Source organism: Periplaneta americana, chromosome 17, assembly GCF_040183065.1.
Source record: "Periplaneta americana isolate PAMFEO1 chromosome 17, P.americana_PAMFEO1_priV1, whole genome shotgun sequence".
In the NCBI taxonomy this organism is placed as follows: domain Eukaryota; kingdom Metazoa; phylum Arthropoda; class Insecta; order Blattodea; family Blattidae; genus Periplaneta; species Periplaneta americana.
Genome location: NC_091133.1, coordinates 101,810,699 through 101,829,451, shown reverse-complemented (window position 1 = coordinate 101,829,451; position 18,753 = coordinate 101,810,699). Strand labels below are relative to the sequence as shown.

The 18,753-nt window shown below is 34.8% G+C and overlaps 1 protein-coding gene across 1 annotated transcript; it reads left to right on the top strand.

The window, feature by feature from the left end:
- The first annotated feature begins 3,621 nt into the window (after window positions 1-3,621).
- On the top strand, window positions 3,622-17,342 carry Rab2 (RAS oncogene family member Rab2). Its single transcript, XM_069816206.1, has 6 exons — window positions 3,622-3,792; window positions 8,270-8,341; window positions 9,742-9,809; window positions 12,491-12,666; window positions 12,811-12,991; window positions 14,993-17,342. Exons 1-6 carry the CDS (start codon window positions 3,747-3,749, stop codon window positions 15,086-15,088), a joined length of 639 nt encoding a protein of 212 aa, XP_069672307.1. The 5' UTR covers window positions 3,622-3,746; the 3' UTR covers window positions 15,089-17,342.
- The last annotated feature ends 1,411 nt before the right edge of the window (window positions 17,343-18,753 follow it).

The window sequence follows — 18,753 nt, the reverse complement described above, 5'->3', positions numbered from 1 at the left end:
GTATTAGCCACCGGCGTAACTCGGTCGGTTAAGACGCTTGCCTGCCGATCCGGAGTTGCGCTCGGGCGCGGTTTCGATTCCCGCTTGGGCCGATTATCTGGTTGGGTTTTTTTTCCGAGGTTTTTCCCAACCGTAAGGCAAATGTCAGGTAATCTATGACGAATCTTCGGCCTCATCTCGCCAAATATTATATCACTATCACCAACTCCATCGACGCTAAATAACCTCGTAGTTGGTACAGCGTCGTTAAATAGCCAAGTAAAAAATAAAGGGTATTAATGGACAAAATATGTAGACAAATATCAAAGGAAATAAACATTATTTTATATTAATAATGGGGATTTGTGGCCAAAATTAAAAGAAAATACCTCAAAAATGTCCGAATAACACAAAAGATGCTCTTATGAGTTGAAACAGGCAAAAAATGCAAAAAAATGCCCTAACAAATATGTCTTAAAACACTCAGTTTATCACACAACATATAAATATTAAAGCGGCTATGTTTCTGGCTTACCAGAAAAAAGATGCAGTTTCATCAAAATCCTAGCCCTACTCATGAGTGATGCTTTATTGGTGTTACTTAAGAAGTTCAAACCTGTCTTCGGACAGTTTACTAAATAACAATATTAATGTAATAACTACTAAATCTATTGTATTCAATTAGAATTAGAGTCTGGCTGGGCGGAAGAGAAGGCCAACTGGCCTTAGCTCCGCCAGATTAAATATTATTATTATTATTATTATTATTATTATTATTATTATTATTATTATTATTATTATTAAGGCTGATCCATGTGCTAATATGTGAGCTGAGGTTTAGGGCTGCTGTCGAGGAGGGGGGTAAAAGAATATCATGTTACATATGTTTGAGACTTATTGTTCTCTAAGAAGAAGGTAAGATTGTAAGCCATATGGTAGTCTGAAGAACCAAGAAGATCTGAACTATAGCGGAGTCGCATAGCGAAACCAGCCGAGCTCACGCATACTCTGTGTGTAAACACGCGACAGGTGCTGTTCGAGTGGCTGTTCCCTGCGTAGCAACGGGACTGGGTTTAAAATGTTTAGGCCTAATCCTCGGCCGACTGTCTTGGTTTAAACTCTTGTAATTTTCTGTGTTAGCTTCAGGAAAATATGAGGATGGAATCATAAATTCATTAAAACGTCGATTGGCTTTCTGGAGATTTGATTCCAAACTCTGGAGAATAATAATAATAATAATAATAATAATAATAATAATAATAATAATAATAATAAAAATAATAATAATAATAATAATAATAATATTTGCTCTAGAGTATGCCATTAGGAAAGTCCAGGATAACAGAGAGGGTTTGGAATTGAACGGGTTACATCAGCTTCTTGTCTATGCGGATGACGTGAATATGTTAGGAGAAAATCCACAAACGATTAGGGAAAATACGGGAATTTTACTGGAAGCAAGTAAAGAGATAGGGTTGGAAGTAAATCCCGAAAAGACTAAGTATATGATTATGTCTCGTGACCAGAATACTGTACGAAATGGAAATATAAAAATTAGAAATTTATCTTTTGAAGAGGTGGAGAAGTTCAAGTATCTGGGAGCAACAATAACAAATATAAATGATACTCGGGAGGAAATTAAACGCAGACTAAATATATGGGAAATGCCTGTTATTATTCGGTTGAGAAACTTTATCATCAAGTCTGCTGTCGAAAAATCTGAAAGTTAGAATTTATAAAACAGTTATATTACCGGTTGTTCTGTATGGTTGTGAAACTTGGACTCTCACTTTGAGAGAGGAACATAGGTTAAGGGTTTTTGAGAATAAGGTGCTTAGGAAAATATTTGGGGCTAAGAGGGATGAATTTACAGGAGAATGGAGAAAGTTACACAACACAGAACTGCACGCATTGTATTCTTCACCTGACGTAATTAGGAACATTAAATCCAGACGTTTGAGATGGGTAGGGCATGTAGCACGTATGGGCGAATCCAGAAATGCATATAGAGTGTTAGTTGGGAGGCCGGAGAGAAAAAGACCTTTAGGGAGGCCGAGACGTAGGTGGGAAGATAATATTAAAATGGATTTGAGGGAGGTGGGATATGATGGTAGAGAATGGATTAATCTTGCTCAGGATAGGGACAATTGGCGTGCTTATGTGAGGGCGGCAATGAACCTTCGGGTTCCTTAAAAGCCAGTAAGTAAGTATGTAAGCAATAATAATCTGTACCCTTTGTAAATCAGTCTTATTGTTACTTAACTCAGTTTCATACAAAAAACTCAGTCAGCAATTGTCCTGCAAGCCAGTGTTTCCCAACCTTTTTTTGTCTGTCCTCTCTTCTCTCTCTTGTACGAAGGTGGAACCGAAGGCTTACACTACAGCCTGAGGCTTATTGTGCTTACCACTCCTATTCTGTGAATGATTGGGTAGCCGAACGGCCGCGCTCTTGTACAAGTTCAACATGCCGCACCGTGAACTTAAACTTGGCTATAGTATGGATGATGATGATGATGATGACGATGATGATATGTGAATTAATGATGGTGAAATGAGTCCGAGGTCAGTCCGATGTCCAACGCCGAAAATTGCCAACAATTCTGCTTCAATTGGTTGAGGGGAAACCCCGAAAAAATCCCCAACCAGGATTTTAACTCGGGCCCGCTCGTTTCACGATCAGACGTGCTAACCGTTACTCCACAGCGATGGACGTATATTTCGGTTAGTTTTTTAGTGTAACTTGGGGATAAACGTTAGAACACGGTTTACTTTCTTTCCCCCCTTCCTCCAAAATTTCAAACTTTTGCACACAAAATAAAGGTGCCTTTCGTAACCATGATGATGCGCAGTCGACAAACACAAACAAATCTGCTCTTTTAGTATTTTAAGATATTTTTTGGCAGTGAGGTAACCGTGTACTGAAATTTTCCCAAACTTGGTAAAAAGCAATATTTATTTTACAGTTTTCTGAAAGTAAAATATTATGAACAGCGACGTGTATACGACAAGGTATTACCACTGTCTACTATATGCAGTCACGAAGCTTGAGTTTTGAGGGTGCTAGAAACGATAGACTGTGACGGTACTATTTTGCATTGCCTGTAATGAGGCGATATTAGCGATCCTAGTGGTGAGCAACTATCTAATGTTTGCATATTTACTACGTATTGAGCTTCGCGACTGTATATACTAGACTGTGGTATTACACGGTGCGAGGAAACAAGATGTAATGGCAATTGTCTTTGGCATATCCCTCTATACTCTCTACACCCCTGCTTGTGAATCGCTGCTGTAAGACATTAAAGAGAATAATAACATTCCCAAATAATTGATCTCCGTATTCTTTTGCAGCTTCAAAAGTAATATCCTGTATTTCTTTAAAATAATTTTAAAATTTTTCGTTTTTATCGCAGTAATGATTTTTCGCAGAAACAATTTTCGCGAAAATTCGAGACAAATTTACTGTCTTAAATCAGTCACATACTTCTTTGTGCATCTCTCAGTCACATAAAACCCGGCCCTGGTCATCCACTCATCAATCAGTTCACTCTTGGTCCTTACGCAACAGCAACTCTTCATAACGGCTCAATGTGTGTCTGTTGACCTATAGATGCTCGCGCGCTGTGTCGTTTCATTTGTTTCGAGTAGTGGTATTATGGGCAGTGGTTGTAGGTTGTTGCGTATTTATTTCGTGACGCAGGAGCTGTAGAATTGTCTGGTTTTCGTAAAATATTGAAGTCTTTAGATATTGTAAATAAATAATAAAAATGTCTTACGCTTATTTATTTAAGTATATCATCATAGGTGATACAGGTGAGAATAATGATCTTATATGTATGTATCAGATGTTTATTCAGTGAGATCAGGGTGTATACTCATCGACGTTTGTCAGCTGAATTCAATGAGTCATTTTGCTACAGCGTTTATAAGAACAAAGAACTTTGTTTATAAAATGTTAAAAATGTTAGTAATTGCCTATCTTGTAAGATAAACAATATACATTGACATTTAATTCTAGTGTTTTTAAGTTACATTATGTCAAGGCTAGATTTCAAGGGTTGCCACCCATTTCCAGTAATCATTAAAGCACTTTAACTAAGATCAGTGTATACATTTTCCTGAGATGAAATTAATTGGAACCCAGCTATACGTGTGTGGTTTATGATCATTCTAGCCACATTTGACATCCCTAAGTTTCTGAAGGTCATGTTACTTTCATGTTTAATTTATGACAATTGGTATTTCCTTAATTTATGACAAATATTGTTTCCTTTAATTTCTTATGTGAAGACTTCATTATGCTATAAGATATTGGTTTTCTTAGTTGTTTTGCTGTGGTCTTTTTTGCGCATATTGTGTTATAGCTGGGCCTATACGAAATTAAGTTTTAAATACATTAGCCCGTCTTTGTTGTTGCCCATGATATTAAATCCTTTACTATGATGAAAGTAAGGTATTTGGTATTGTTCAAAAGGTGTAGTTTAGTATTTGATAGCTGAAAGAAATAACCGGTTACTACTATACATTTAAATTACCTATTTTGTGATATTCAGTATTGTTGTTATAAAATATCGAGGCTTAACCCCAGTTTTTTTATTTATGTAAAATTCTGTATTTGAATAATTGGACGTCGTTACATATTTCTCTGCATGAGAAAATTTGTATCGCCGTATTCTCTATAAAGGTAGATACTTTAATGCGAAGTGAACTTAATTTTTTTGTTAGAATTTTTATCCTCCCCCCCCCCCCCCGTTTTTGATCTGTTTACTGTACTAGAGTGACTCATTTAATCAGGATGCTTTGAGCAAGGAATGCATGTTGATCCTTTTATTATTATTATTATTTTTTTTTGGTAGTTTCACATTAAAGTTAAAACTTGTAAGCGTGCTGTTGAAATCCCTTTTCTTTGATAATTGTTTCAGCCTTATCGTTATACAGATATAGATGATGCATGAAGTACCATTTTGGTTTGTCTAATTTAACAGATGTTAAAGTGACGAAATGTCCTAGTGCATGATTAGTGCCTTTATTTACAAATTACGTTTTTTGTTATTTCTTTCATTCTATTTTGATATATTAGAGACTACAGACACTTAGATTTTGTACTTTATGGTATTATTATTGTTATCATTATCTAGACCAGGTGTTGCGAACACCATAGTGCTCTTTTAATGACATTTGGTGCTCTCGTCATACTAGTAAAAAGTGCTCGCGAGCACGAACGCCCCTGAGGCCCTTTTTCAATTCAAACTCTGTTGTACGAACAAAATTGTAATAATATAATAGTTCCGTCTTTAACTTATCCTTGATGTACGAGCGGGAACAAATAGTGTTCCTCTCCATCTAGTATCATATATCTTAGAAACTTGATAGGTAATCTCGTATTTCATAGTGTATAATCCCTTTCAATTCAGTGCAGACTTAAACAGAGAAATCAAGATTATTCAAGACAATAATATGGCTGCACGTAAGGAACTTTAGTTGATAGATCTCCAGTCCTTTTCAGATCTGAAATATTTGTTTAAAAAAAAAAAATTTCTCACCTATGAAATACCTCTAGAAGAAAGCACGATCACGACTAATTAATTCACATCTGCAGGACTGTTTATGTGTAGCTATAAGTGACTTTTCTTTGGACATCACTGAAATTATGAATAACATTCAATTTCAAAAATATTATTATCCTGGTGAGGGCTTCAAAAATTTATTTGTTTATTTATTTTTTTTTATGTATTCATATAGCCTAGACCTATTAAATCTGTTAGATTTCATGGTGCTCGCTCACTTAATATTACATGAGGACGGTGCTAACAATTTTCAAAAGGTTGAGAACCCCTGATCTAGACTAACTTAGCGTATAAACAATCCAACTTTTGGCTACTGCATATAGTTACAACTTACAAGTAAAGTCTATCTTTCTAAACTTTTTTCAATTCATTTATCCAGAGAAATTTGAATTCACCGTGGAAATTAATTGTCACTGTACCTTAGTCACTGTCTCCAAAGATAGGTTCGGTTTTCTTTATTTGAGGCTTTAGTACCTGTAGGCTAATCTAGGCAATCCATGTGAATCGTCTTGCCTTTATTTCAACGTTTGTCTGTTAGTAAATCCTGATTTCCATTTATAAAATATTAGTGTTGCCTTAGTTTTATTTTAGGTTACCCTAATGTAAAAGTAATATGTTGAAAATCTGGTAAAACTAGCGCACAGTTAGTTCCGGCGATTTCGGAAGTGACCAGTACTGTCAACATCACAAAACAAATCACTACCTTTTGCCCAGCGCTTGAAAATTCTGCACAGATTCGTATATGCAAGGCATAACAAAAGCCTAACCTAACCTGTCATAGATTCGTGCATGAGTGTACACTCGCGTGAAACTTTCGTAATCTCACCAAAATTATGTTGGCATGACTGAGGAAAGTGCTTCAAACACAAAGGTGTAGGCCTATAAGCTGAGTACGAAGGGAACTAATATGTCATCTATATTAATTTCCTCCATTCTGATCTGTAGCTAACCTCTCTCTGCCAACATCTATTTCATTTTTCTCATATATTGTCTCACATCACTCAACTCACTTTTTCCTGTTCACATCTGGTGAAGTGCCACTCCTTCATTTATCTGTTTGTCATGAAGATATAAATATCTGTTGTCTGCTTCTAAAGGTTTCCTTGTATTATATCAGACTAATAGTTCAAATATAAAGCACGTATGCTAACCATTATTAAGTACAGTTTGATACTCAGACAAGTGTGCTGAATTTTTTTTTATTAATCATTCTTAAACATACATAGAGTATATAACATTTCCTTGTGTCCCTGAGAACTTGTAGTCAGATCGCTAACAAAATTATTTGTAAAAAATTGTGAACAGTAAAGAAGTAGCCTACATATTTCAGCTTCTAATATTAACTTGGATGGATCTTCGATCCTGCGACGCACAACACACAGGAGAAAAAAAGTACTTAAATCGTTGAAAATAATTCCAAAATTATAGCATACCATTCTTGAAACACGATGTAATGACTGCGAAAGCTATAAACCCACCCAATCCACCCCAAATACCTTCGCTTCTTATTATATATATATTTTAACTAATGGCGTGCGTGTACTTGACTTACGTCATTCACCCATATGAAGCTAGTTATGTAGTTATCGACAGAGTTGTTGCCCAGGGTGTGCCATAGGGGACTGGACTACGCTACAACTACGATGAGATGAGATGATTATGGAGATTTGTTGGGATGCCACAGGGGAACCGGAGTTCCTGGAAAAAACCTCTGTGTTACCAGGACCATGGGCTTGCCCAACACAAGTTATGAATAGGAGATACACTGGGAATCGAACCCAGGTGCACAGGATTATAAGTCCAGCGCTCTAGCCACTAGACCACTGTGGCAGGTGCTTCTTATTATAGCCAACCAATGATTTTCTCAGACATTTTCAAACGAAGTCATCGTAACCTAGTGCTACCACCATTATATTATTGCACTACACTAGTAAGCACTTTTTTCTTTGGTCCAGGGTAAATCTCTTTGTATACCTATATATTAAAAAATGTATATGCAAAGCAGGGTTTTTTATAGTATCATTAAATAACACACTTAATCACTGTGCTTGTTTATGTTTTTAAGGACCTTTGTTAATTTGTTTAGTGGAACAGTAAGATTCGATTACTGTGTGATAAAATATGTAAGACGATTCCATATTATTACATACAAAACTTATTAAATAAAACCGCAATTAGATATAAAATGTTGGACGCCCCAAACGCAATATCTCCAGTAGGTTGTTTGTCCTGATGACTAATATGAATTTTTAATGTTAGCTTAGGCCAAAGGTCTCGCTCTCATTGCTCTGTTTGTGTGTATGCAACTGTGATATAACTATAAAGAGAAACTGTGATGTTAAAGTTTACGTAATTCCTTCAAAAACAATAAATACTCAAAATGAATATGAAATAAATTTCCCTATACTTATCTAAATAAAATAAAATAAATCTTTTCTTGTCTGAATATGCTACTATTCTACAATTTCAAAGTCTAACAACTAATAAAATAAATTTCTCCACTTCCAAGCATAGCCTACCAATGTTAGTTCTTTTGAGAATAAAAGGTAATGTAGTCTATGTATTTAAATGTGGGAGTTTTATATGGTATAACTTCTTCCTAGAGATGAATGTTGATTGTGCAATTAATTATTTATGAATTTTGTTCATTTGTATAGAATTTTAAAAAGTGAACATTAAATGATAAGACATGCTAACAAAGTTCCTTTTTTTTATTATTTCAGGAGTAGGCAAGTCATGTCTTCTTCTTCAGTTTACAGATAAGAGATTTCAGCCTGTCCATGACTTGACTATAGGTACGTAGCCTAAACATGTTTCATCATTTGTCCGTACATTAAATTTGACCGACCATTTTTTCCTTTTAGATTCCCGTTGCCATTATCTAAATATATAACTGTCAAAATATGTATTTTTCATTTTCTTCATTAAAATTGGGTTACATTTTGCTTTTCAGAGTCATATTTGGTTATTTTTGTTGGCTGGGTAGCTCGGTTAATAGAGCAACTTTTTACGAACTGCTTGGTTCAGTCTTGGGTGGGTTAGATTTTCCTTGTTACTGTAATTTCCAAAATGATCCTTGGGTCCACTCAGCCACCTGTCAAATTGAGTACTGGGTCTCTGCTGGGGATAAAATGTAATCAGAGCATGATGTCAGTCACCACCGGATTCTAGTGCCGAGCTCATGTGAACATAGAGTTCTACTCTGTGTCCCCCACATGCCTTCGTAACATTAAAAAAAGGAATACCTTTACCTTTTTATTTACTAGCTATTTTTTTTTGGATCATATTTTCTCATATATTACATGAACATCCGAACACTAGTAATTGCTTCAAATATTATTTCTGTATTTATGAAAGTCGCTATTTATAATTAGACCTAATAGATTTTTTTTTTTGTTTTTCATAAGACAGCTCTCACATCAGAACAATATGCAATAGGCATTATTTTTCTGACCTTCTCTCACACTGAAGCAACGATGAGATTCTCACTTCTCTCTGGTGTCTATTGAAAAGAAGAAGGAAAAAGGCAAAGATTTTGGGTACAGAATTCATAAATTACAGTACAAATGTGTGTGCCAAAGAACTGTAAGCATATTCTACAGAGTTAAAAAATTGCTTTCGGATGTATCCAGATAATTTTCAACTTCTTTTAAATTTAGTTGTATCATAAATTACAAAATGTAGGGGGAGGGGGGTGTGTGTGCGCGTGTGCGCAAGTTTCCAGTCGATTAATTACAATCGAATTTTAATATGGTGGCTGAGGCGAAAATTTCAAATACATTTCATAGTGGAAATTACATAATGTTATCGTAAAATGTATATATTGTGTAAATCTGGGATTTTTACCAAACTGGCCGGAACTCTTTTTCCAATCCTCAAAACTGGGACAATTTCGGTTTTCTGGGATATATGACAACCCTGCACTCATTTCATCTATCATCTGCAATAGACCCAGTTAAAAATAGGTAGCGGTGAAGTCTTGGAGATAGTATGGGTCTCTAATGCTGATATAGAATTTAAGGACTTGGTGCCCCATGCCTTGGGGTTTGTCAGGTACCCCTCTGGGAATGGGACTTGGCTCTGGCATGATGATCTGCCTGTCAGCATCAGCCACGAATGTCTCACAGTCCAGCATTTTAACACAGAATCGCAGTGTGGAGAAAGTGTTTTTAAACATTGGATATTACTTTTGCAGGTGTCGAATTTGGTGCTCGCATGATCACTATTGATGGCAAACAAATTAAGTTGCAGATATGGGACACGGTAAGTAACTTGTACTATTATTTTTAAAATGAATATGTGTTGTGCATAACCTCTTGGAGCTATATTTCTGGTCTCATGAAATTATTTACATAATTATATTCAGGTCTTTAGGGTATGACTGATATTTAGTCACTAGGCCTATATGGAAATTGTTGTTTCTTGATGGCATGAGTGGTTGACTTGCATGATTTAATTCTGATTTCCCAATGTAATCCAGCAATTCCTTTAATGCTTTGTTTGACATTATCGAGGCTTTTACAAGTCAGAGGTTGTTTTCATCAGGAATGGGAAATACAGCTAAGAATATATTTTTAAGTCGGTAATTTGAGTATTCATAAAAAAAATGTTCTACGGGCTATTATTGTTTATTGAGTGACATCGTGAAAAAAAGTATAAATTAGAAATATCAATAAATAAAACAAAATTTACAGTTCCATGCATTAACTATCATCAGGTCGAAATTAATGAAATAATAGAGTTATAAATATTTTGTGTGTGACATAATGTCATGTGGATATCATCAAGATTTAATGAAAATTTGCACAAGTTTCAAAACATTTTATAGTAACTTAGAAAGGTTTTTAAAAACAATTCACTGAAGATGCACATTAAAATTTTATTAAAAGAGTTTTGTTCCTGTTATAATGTACCGATTTTAGAACCGGACAATAACTATAATTTATGGGATAGATAAGATAGTAGTGGAAACAGCAGAAATACAATGCTTGTGATATTTTTCTGACACATCCTTTCGGAAGATACAGACACATCAGATGTATCAATACAAAAAAGAATAGTCAATAAAATAATGCACTTCGTGCAAACAGGATTTTGAGATGTTGGAACCCAAGGAAATTAGAGAACTTCTTATGAAACAAAACAGGTCAACTGTCATGAAGATGAAGAGGATGATGATTATTATTCTACAGATATTCATACTGATGTGACTTTGTACTATGTTGTTGCAAATTTTCATGAAATTATTAATTTAATATTATTAGTTTCAATTGTATGTGTTTATACTTTTATTTTTCCTTTATCATTATACGAAATATAAGGATCAAGTATTGTGTTGCTGCAAAAAAAGTGATTTCGACATGTCAGCAACCATAACGACAAAGAAAATAACTTTAGGCGAGCTCTCTCTATTCTTCTGTCTGTGCACAGCAATTTCTCCTAAGCTTGTTGGTTAGATTTTGATCATATGCAGCATCTACAAGCAAGACAGTGAAGTTCGTATTAATGAAATGTTTTGTTAAGAGAAATTATTGTTTCTAGTTTTCGTTTCGAATTTCTGTAAATTCAGTAAGAAAGAGTAGGTACAAGAAGATGGTCTCTTGCTACTTGTAAAGAAGATAATCGTTAGTAATAGGAAAGAAAAAAATGAGGTTTTAGAAAGAAAGAGTAGAAATCTGCTTAGAAACTCAAAATGAATTACTAATGTACAGTATATTCTTTTACATCTGTATCACTTTTAAATGCAAATTTTCGAAAATTAAAATTGTTATTAAATTTATTTCAGTGCCTATATGCATAGTTATTTTATGCAAATTTGTGTGAAGTTATTTAAGTATACACAGTGAACCGTAAGTAATGTCATTAATTTCAGGGGTTTAGTCTTTGAGATATTTCAAACAGAAAAGTTTGACGCAATTTTTCTCGTTTTTTGCTTCCTTTTCGAGATAAAAATTGTTTTCTATGAAAGAGTTCATAGTGTGTTTTGGGAAAGCCATTGGTTTAATGCCCAATATGCTCAGTCAATTTAAGACATCGTGAAATTCCTTTGCAGAATGAAAAGTTACATTTGTTTGGATCATATTTCTGCACATCTAAATGACAAAGCTAAAATTTGTTCAATCATTTACTATCATAATACACTGCTCTCTTAAATTGATTGAGAATATTGGGACTCCAATCAATGGGTTTCCTGAAACACACTATGAAATGTTTCATATAAAACAATATTTATCTCGAAAAGAAAGAAAGCACGAGCAAAACTGTATTAAACTTTTTTGTTTGAAATATCTCAAAGAATAATCACTGCAATTAATGATATTACAGTTCACCCTGCATATATACTTAATTTATAAATTCATTCATTTTTCTGTTCCTTTTACTGCAAAAAATCTGAAAACTGTACTTAGGTTTGGTTCTTATATTTCATAGGAGTTAGAAGATACTGCTGTGTTAGATATATTTTGGTGACAAATATAGCTATATATTGCATCATACTGGTACCCCAAGTCACACATTGTATGAACGTAATTCATTTGTGAAATGCTGTCTGAAAACAGACTACTTTGTGTGTGTGGTCAACTTCTGCTAGCATTTTCGATAGAGTTACTCATTGAAAAGCTTCATCATAAAATGTTCTTGTATGAAGTTTAGGTTACAAGTTCTTAATGTTTGAGAGGCGAGAACTGAGTACTTACTGTACCCTCTTCCTTTTTTTTTTTTCCTTTCTCCTGTTACCCTTCTCTTCCCCCTCCCCCTTCATTTTCTTCTTCTTCTTCTTCTCTTCCTCCTCCATAATCTCCTCCTCCTCTTCTTCCAAGACAATAAAAATTATCTATTAAGTAGCTTTTGAGTATGAATATATATTAGTTATTTGACATAAAATACACAATTTCTCTGTGATATACTCAATTGCTGTAAACTCGATTTGCAACTATGTTTTGCAGGCTGGCCAGGAAGCATTCAGATCCATCACCCGTTCATACTACCGAGGAGCAGCTGGGGCATTACTGGTGTACGACATCACCAGGAGGGAAACATTCAACCATCTTACCACATGGCTGGAGGATGCACGGCAACATTCCAATTCCAATATGGTCATTATGCTCATTGGAAACAAAAGGTACCTAGATGATGGTTGAGATTTTGTTTGCAAATTTACACTACACTCGCAGATTGCCACTTTTGCTGTGCAGTTTTTCTTGTACTTAAGTTTTGACATGACCTTTCAATTGCTTGATGTTGATGTATTGCTAAATATTTGCAGTGACTTAGAGTCAAGGAGGGAAGTCAAGAAGGAGGAAGGGGAAGCATTTGCTCGTGAACACGGCCTCATCTTTATGGAGACATCAGCCAAGACTGCTGCAAATGTCGAAGAAGCTTTCATCAACACGGCAAAGGAGATATATGAAAAGATTCAGGAAGGAGTTTTTGATATCAACAACGAGGTTTGTTACTCATTTATTGTAATATAATATATAGTATTATAGACATTATGGTCTCTAATTAATGCAATATCCTTGAAAGTCAGTGCAGACTTATATAGCTTTGTTCTCAGTAGATTGATGGGGATTCAACCTGCATCCAACAACTATCAGGTGATCATCAATTACATCGTCTTCTTGATTAAACACAGGCTGTTTTCCATGTTTCTCTATATGTTTTCCGCTAACATGACACCCTATTGTCATCCTAGGAATCTCACATTTTTTTGCTGCATTTCTTATTCATGATTTTTGTGATTTTATTTCTTCAATTGCTTTATTAAAATTCACATATTGTCCGACATGGTAAGTACATATTAATCTGTGTGTAGCAACAATACTTATGGTGCCAGTACTAATAATTCAGCTGATTCCCGCAAGAGAATAAAGCACACCGTTTATAATTTAACTTACACATTGCCTGACACAGGTGGCTGACTCAACACTAGGTTAGATTTCACTTGTTTTCCTTGTGTTGGCAGCAAATGTAATTACCATTATTGTCTCTGGATGCAAATAAGATTTAGATGTTGTGGAAAATAACTGAACATTCTCATATTATCGGTACTAAAAGTTAGACATGCATATTTTTATTACTGATTCAGTGCTATACTTTTGATTCACTATCGCTACAGCTGATATAATAGCACACTGCTATCACACACTATGTATCAGGTGAAGTCTTAATTAACATTTGCTGCGTACATAATACCGAAGTGTCGAAGGTTATAGATGTGGAAAAACAGAGTTACATTATACAGACTACAAAATGGCCGACTGAAGACGGTTTGACAGTAAGGATCTCGATTCTGATTGGCTTTGCTATTAATTATGTTATGATAGTGTTAACGAATTATGGAAAAGTGGAGTACGAGAACTCTCTTATAATTTATATTACTATCCTTATAGGAGAAATCTGACAGAGTTACATCAGTTCCTCCTCTAGCTTATTTCTTTCTTTCCTTCTTTCTTTATTCATTCATTATCTCATTCATTCTTGTGTACTTAAGACCATCAGGCCTTCCCTTCCACACCATCAAAAATACAACTACAATAATAAAAGAAAATCGAACTATAAACAAAGTAAAACCAAAATATATACCAAACTTTAAATGAGCGATTAGCTATAATAGGCCTAATTATATTCTAGTTAATTAACAGAGCTAAGTTATTGACGAATATAAACAAGAAACTTGCAATTTTAAATGTAGAGCAAGAACATAAATCAACACATCTAGCAATACTTAAAAACCACGAAATAAGACAAAAAATTTTCCAATTTGCAGTAAAATCTCTCGTAACCAGCAATACCAGAACAACAACACTTTCGGCTGGGCCAAAAAAAAAAAAAAAAAATTAAAAAATTAAATCTGCTAGATTGCCACAGTCTGGGCTGTCATTTTTACCACATTAGGAAGTTCGCACGAACTTTGTTTTCAGTGAATATTCGAACCTAAAATTAGTGTATTATTTGTGTTGTGTGATGTGTTTTAATAAGGAAAATCCACACAGTTTTTATGTTTATTCAGTTATGAGCAAGTGATAGAGAATTAAGCTTCACATGGATGCAGTTTCAACATTTGGCTTCCTGAAATACGAACTTTTTTTTTTGTATATAACGGTATTTATTCAATTATCCGGCAAAAACTCGTATCTGGAATGGTCCCTTTGCTGCCAGTTAAGAGGGATTCTACTGTAATTTTGAATTGTAATAATGTCCAGCAATCCCCAATGGCATTAGGAAAAGAATTCCAGAGGCGAGGTATTTCTACAGTGTAAGAGGTTCTGTGATGAGGAATAGGAAGAAGTGCTTGATTCCAGTTTTGAAGAGTTGTAAGAAATTGAAAGTGTGATACCAGATAATTCAGAGTAGAAGTATGTATATTCTAAATATAAGAGACAGTAAATGTATTGTTCTTCATTTGTTCAGACGCACCCATGAAAGTAATTGGATTGACTTTGCAGGCAAATGGCATCAAGATTGGTCCACAGCACTCGCCTACCAATCCCAGTCTGCCATCAGGCAGCCAGGGTTCTATGCAGGGGGGTGGCTGCTGTTAGGAGCTGGCCCGCCTCGCCCCCTGCTCCTACTGTCCGGGGCTCTGAGTGAGGCCTCGGTGACTGTGACTGACTGTCGTCCGACTGCTTCCCCACGCCTGCCCCCCTCCCATCGTGGGATCCAGCTCCCCCCTCCCCCCATCAGATCTGGATGTAAAATGTACCTTAAGGTAAAAAAAAAAATAAATAAATAAAAAAAAGGAAAACTGATCGTTCACTTGACAGACTCTGTGTAAACAAACAAATCTCATATATATACATATTAGGAAGCTGTAATTATACTTGCAAAATGCGTATTTAAATATGAAGTTTAGTAGTTGCAGTTAGATGAGTATTTGAAGTAATATTGCCAGGATTTGTTAATATATTATTAGCTCTTCACTTTCTTTGATGTGTGTCTTTCAGTATATTTTTCACTAAGATTTGGAAGCCTGGTAATCTTACCAGATTTATTTGTGATAATTTCCAAAGATTACGTAGCTATTAATCATAAAACTTTTCTACATAGTTACTGTTTTTAAGCATTGCTTTAGGCTCTTTCACTGTTTAGAAATGGCAGTAAATTCCGGTGTTTTGAAGGAATATTTTGTCATGCCGTAGAATTCACATGTTCCTCTAGAACACTGGAAGTATCTTCCACTTTGGCATTGACCAAGGACCTGAAAGTTTTGCACAATGGTGATCACCACAGGAGTTTTAAATCTTGCTGGTTTTTATTCCTATCTTGAACCGTGTTTAACAAATGTTGCGCCCTAGACTTTAGTCACTTGCATTCAGTTCAGAGAACCTCCAGTTTGGAAAACAGCGTGATGATACAATGTTGATAATTTACTGTCGTGTTACTAGTACACAGTTTCTTGATTGAGAAGCTGTTTTGTCATTTAGGAGAAGAGTTCACATGAAAGAAAAAAAAAAGCAAGTTCTACGTATTTTGAAAATAAAATGTACACTTTATTGTAATTTCATGAATAGAGGCATCAAAAATAAACTTACTTCTTTATTTCATCACATAGAGCTAAAAGCATTTATTTTCTTTTGACATAAATTTCAAAATCTTTTCTGCATCGCATCTAAGTTTATAGGCCTGTTTCTTGTTTCAGTTTGCACATCATTAGAAAGAGGCAGTGCCTTATCTTTTCAAAGTTTTTCAAATTTTCAAAGAAATTCAGGATGTGAAAACACCCTAAGAAAGCATTCCAACATATTTTTGACATGTACCTTCGAATTTTGTAGAGCTTGAATGTCAGTGCTTCTTTGTGAATTCCCATGATAACTCCTGCTTTGCATTCAAAAACCGAATTAATACGCACCTCTCTTTCTACAGAGGATGGATTTTCAGTTTCAAACATTGGAATAATCTCAAAACACGTGTAATGGTGTATAACCATACACCACGAGATGACTAGTGAATAATACCTGTTATGCTTTGGGAGCTGATAATGGTTGCATGTAAATCTGGGGTGATGGTGCTATTGTACCTTACTCTTTGAATTTCCATTGTAGAAATGGTGAGGGGTGCTTAAATACACATTCCCATAGTATTGCTATAGGCTTGTTTTACGGTTTACTGCAATGCTGAAAATTCTATGATAAATGTGTGTTCATGGGAACTTTATCCAAATGAATGTCTTTACCTTAATGTTATGTTTATTCATAAGCTAACAGGAATTTCATGTTGCCTTTCTGACAAAACTACTTCGTACATTCCATTCAAATTTATATGTAAGAATTGCTTCTAGCATTGTTGGTTTGCGTGTTTCATGGTAATATTTTTGGATTTCTTCGGTTACATTTGTTGTGTGCAGATCATTGTTTCAGGAGTGAAGAATGGCTATGCTTAGGCATGAACTGCTAGCCCATTGTGCTGTTTTACAGAAAAAGGAAAGCATTCATAAATTAATAATTTTTAACACAATTGTGTAATAATCATGCATTGGAGTTTCCCGAACTTAAACAGTGGTTTGGTTAAGTGGGCGGAACATTTGTTGAATATGTTTCATGCAGGTGATCTTTTTAGAGTAGGAATTTACAGTTTGATGGGAAAAAATTGTAATAATAAGGAAATGGTGAAAATTTCTTGGAATTAAAACATTTTGAATTGAACTTTTTTTTTTACGTAGGTGTTTGTATTACACCATTTTAATCAAAACATAAATTATGATTGTAGAATGCAAATGCCTGAACTAAGTTGTGTATGTGAAGTGTCGCAAGTTCAAGTAAAACATTTTTGTAGTAATAAAGTTTTGTGAAAGAGTAAGATTTGAGAACATTGTTACTGATTGAATTTAATCATTGCTAAATGGAAATTTTTTAATCTGTGAAAATCATGAATTGACCTGTCATGACCCTGACAGGCATTCAGTTTCCTGGAACGTTATTTATTTTCCCATTTGCTCCCAACTGTCCACAAAACCTTATTTCTTCACATTTAAATACACTGCATGAAGTATTTCACCATTTAACATCTCTCCTATTTTGCCTTCGGATATTAAAAATGTTCGTTCAATGGTTTTTCTGTGATGCAGCAACTTTTCTAATTATGAGGTTTATAATAAATTTACTTCTCAGGTCAGTATTTAGCATTTATTCCATCTATTCTAGTTCAGAAGTACTTCATGTGATAGGAAGCTGTTTAGTTATTTTAGCACCAATGTTTCGTGAGAAATCTTTTAGAAGTAGTTACTGTAACATTTTCTTGAAATTTTTTTCTCTATTTCATTAAGTGGACGTGGTACCAGGTAAAGTTTTTGTGACATGCTTCTTCCAGGAACACGGTAATAAGGCAGCTGTATTTTTAATAGTAAATCACTCTGATGTGTATGCAGGAAGTTTAAAATGAAGCTGTCATGTTTGATATATTTGTACTAAAATTCTGTACTCGCTACCAAAATAAATTCAGTACTCAGACATGCATTATGAACACAGATTAGGATAAGTATTGAAATACACTGTCATATTATTCTAGTTTATACTTAATTTTAATATGTAAACTTGGTTCATATGCACTCTTAGAGTATTATTGGTCTTACTAAAATTTGCTCTAATTTAGAATTTACATCACAGCTTTTAAAGAGATAATATTGCAAGTCTCCCAGTACATACAGAAGCCAGTAGAACACACTTCCACAAGAACAGTTGGTTTACAAGTAACACGCAGCATTCATAGCAAGAGAAGTTCACATATTAACGTCAAAAATGAAACATGAAGGTGTAGTATGAACCTTCTGAGTATGTTGCCAGATATATCTGGAAAGGCTACTGTGAAAGAAATGTTACAAAATATTGTAAAGTCAAGATAATATCATTAGAAGACGTTCACTGTAAAGTGTGTCATTCGTTTATTTAATGCAGAGGCTCTGAATTAACAATGGGCCTGCAATGACAAATGCACTAAATCAACAATAACAATTAAAGGAATGACAATGAGCGAGACAACATTCTGTTTCTAGCCTCCCAATACCTCTCAATGGTGGTAGAGTTTGACAGTGCAGAGGAGACAGACTGATGTTCTGAGTCCATTATACAACTTGGTCTGTTCAGTATGCCCACGCAGAAGAGGTGGTTAGTGAGACAATCATGCCCTGTTGTCATGTGAAAACTTACCACTGTGTCCTTTCTTGACCAGTCCGGTATGTTGGATTTGATGACTTCTTTCCAACAGCTATCCC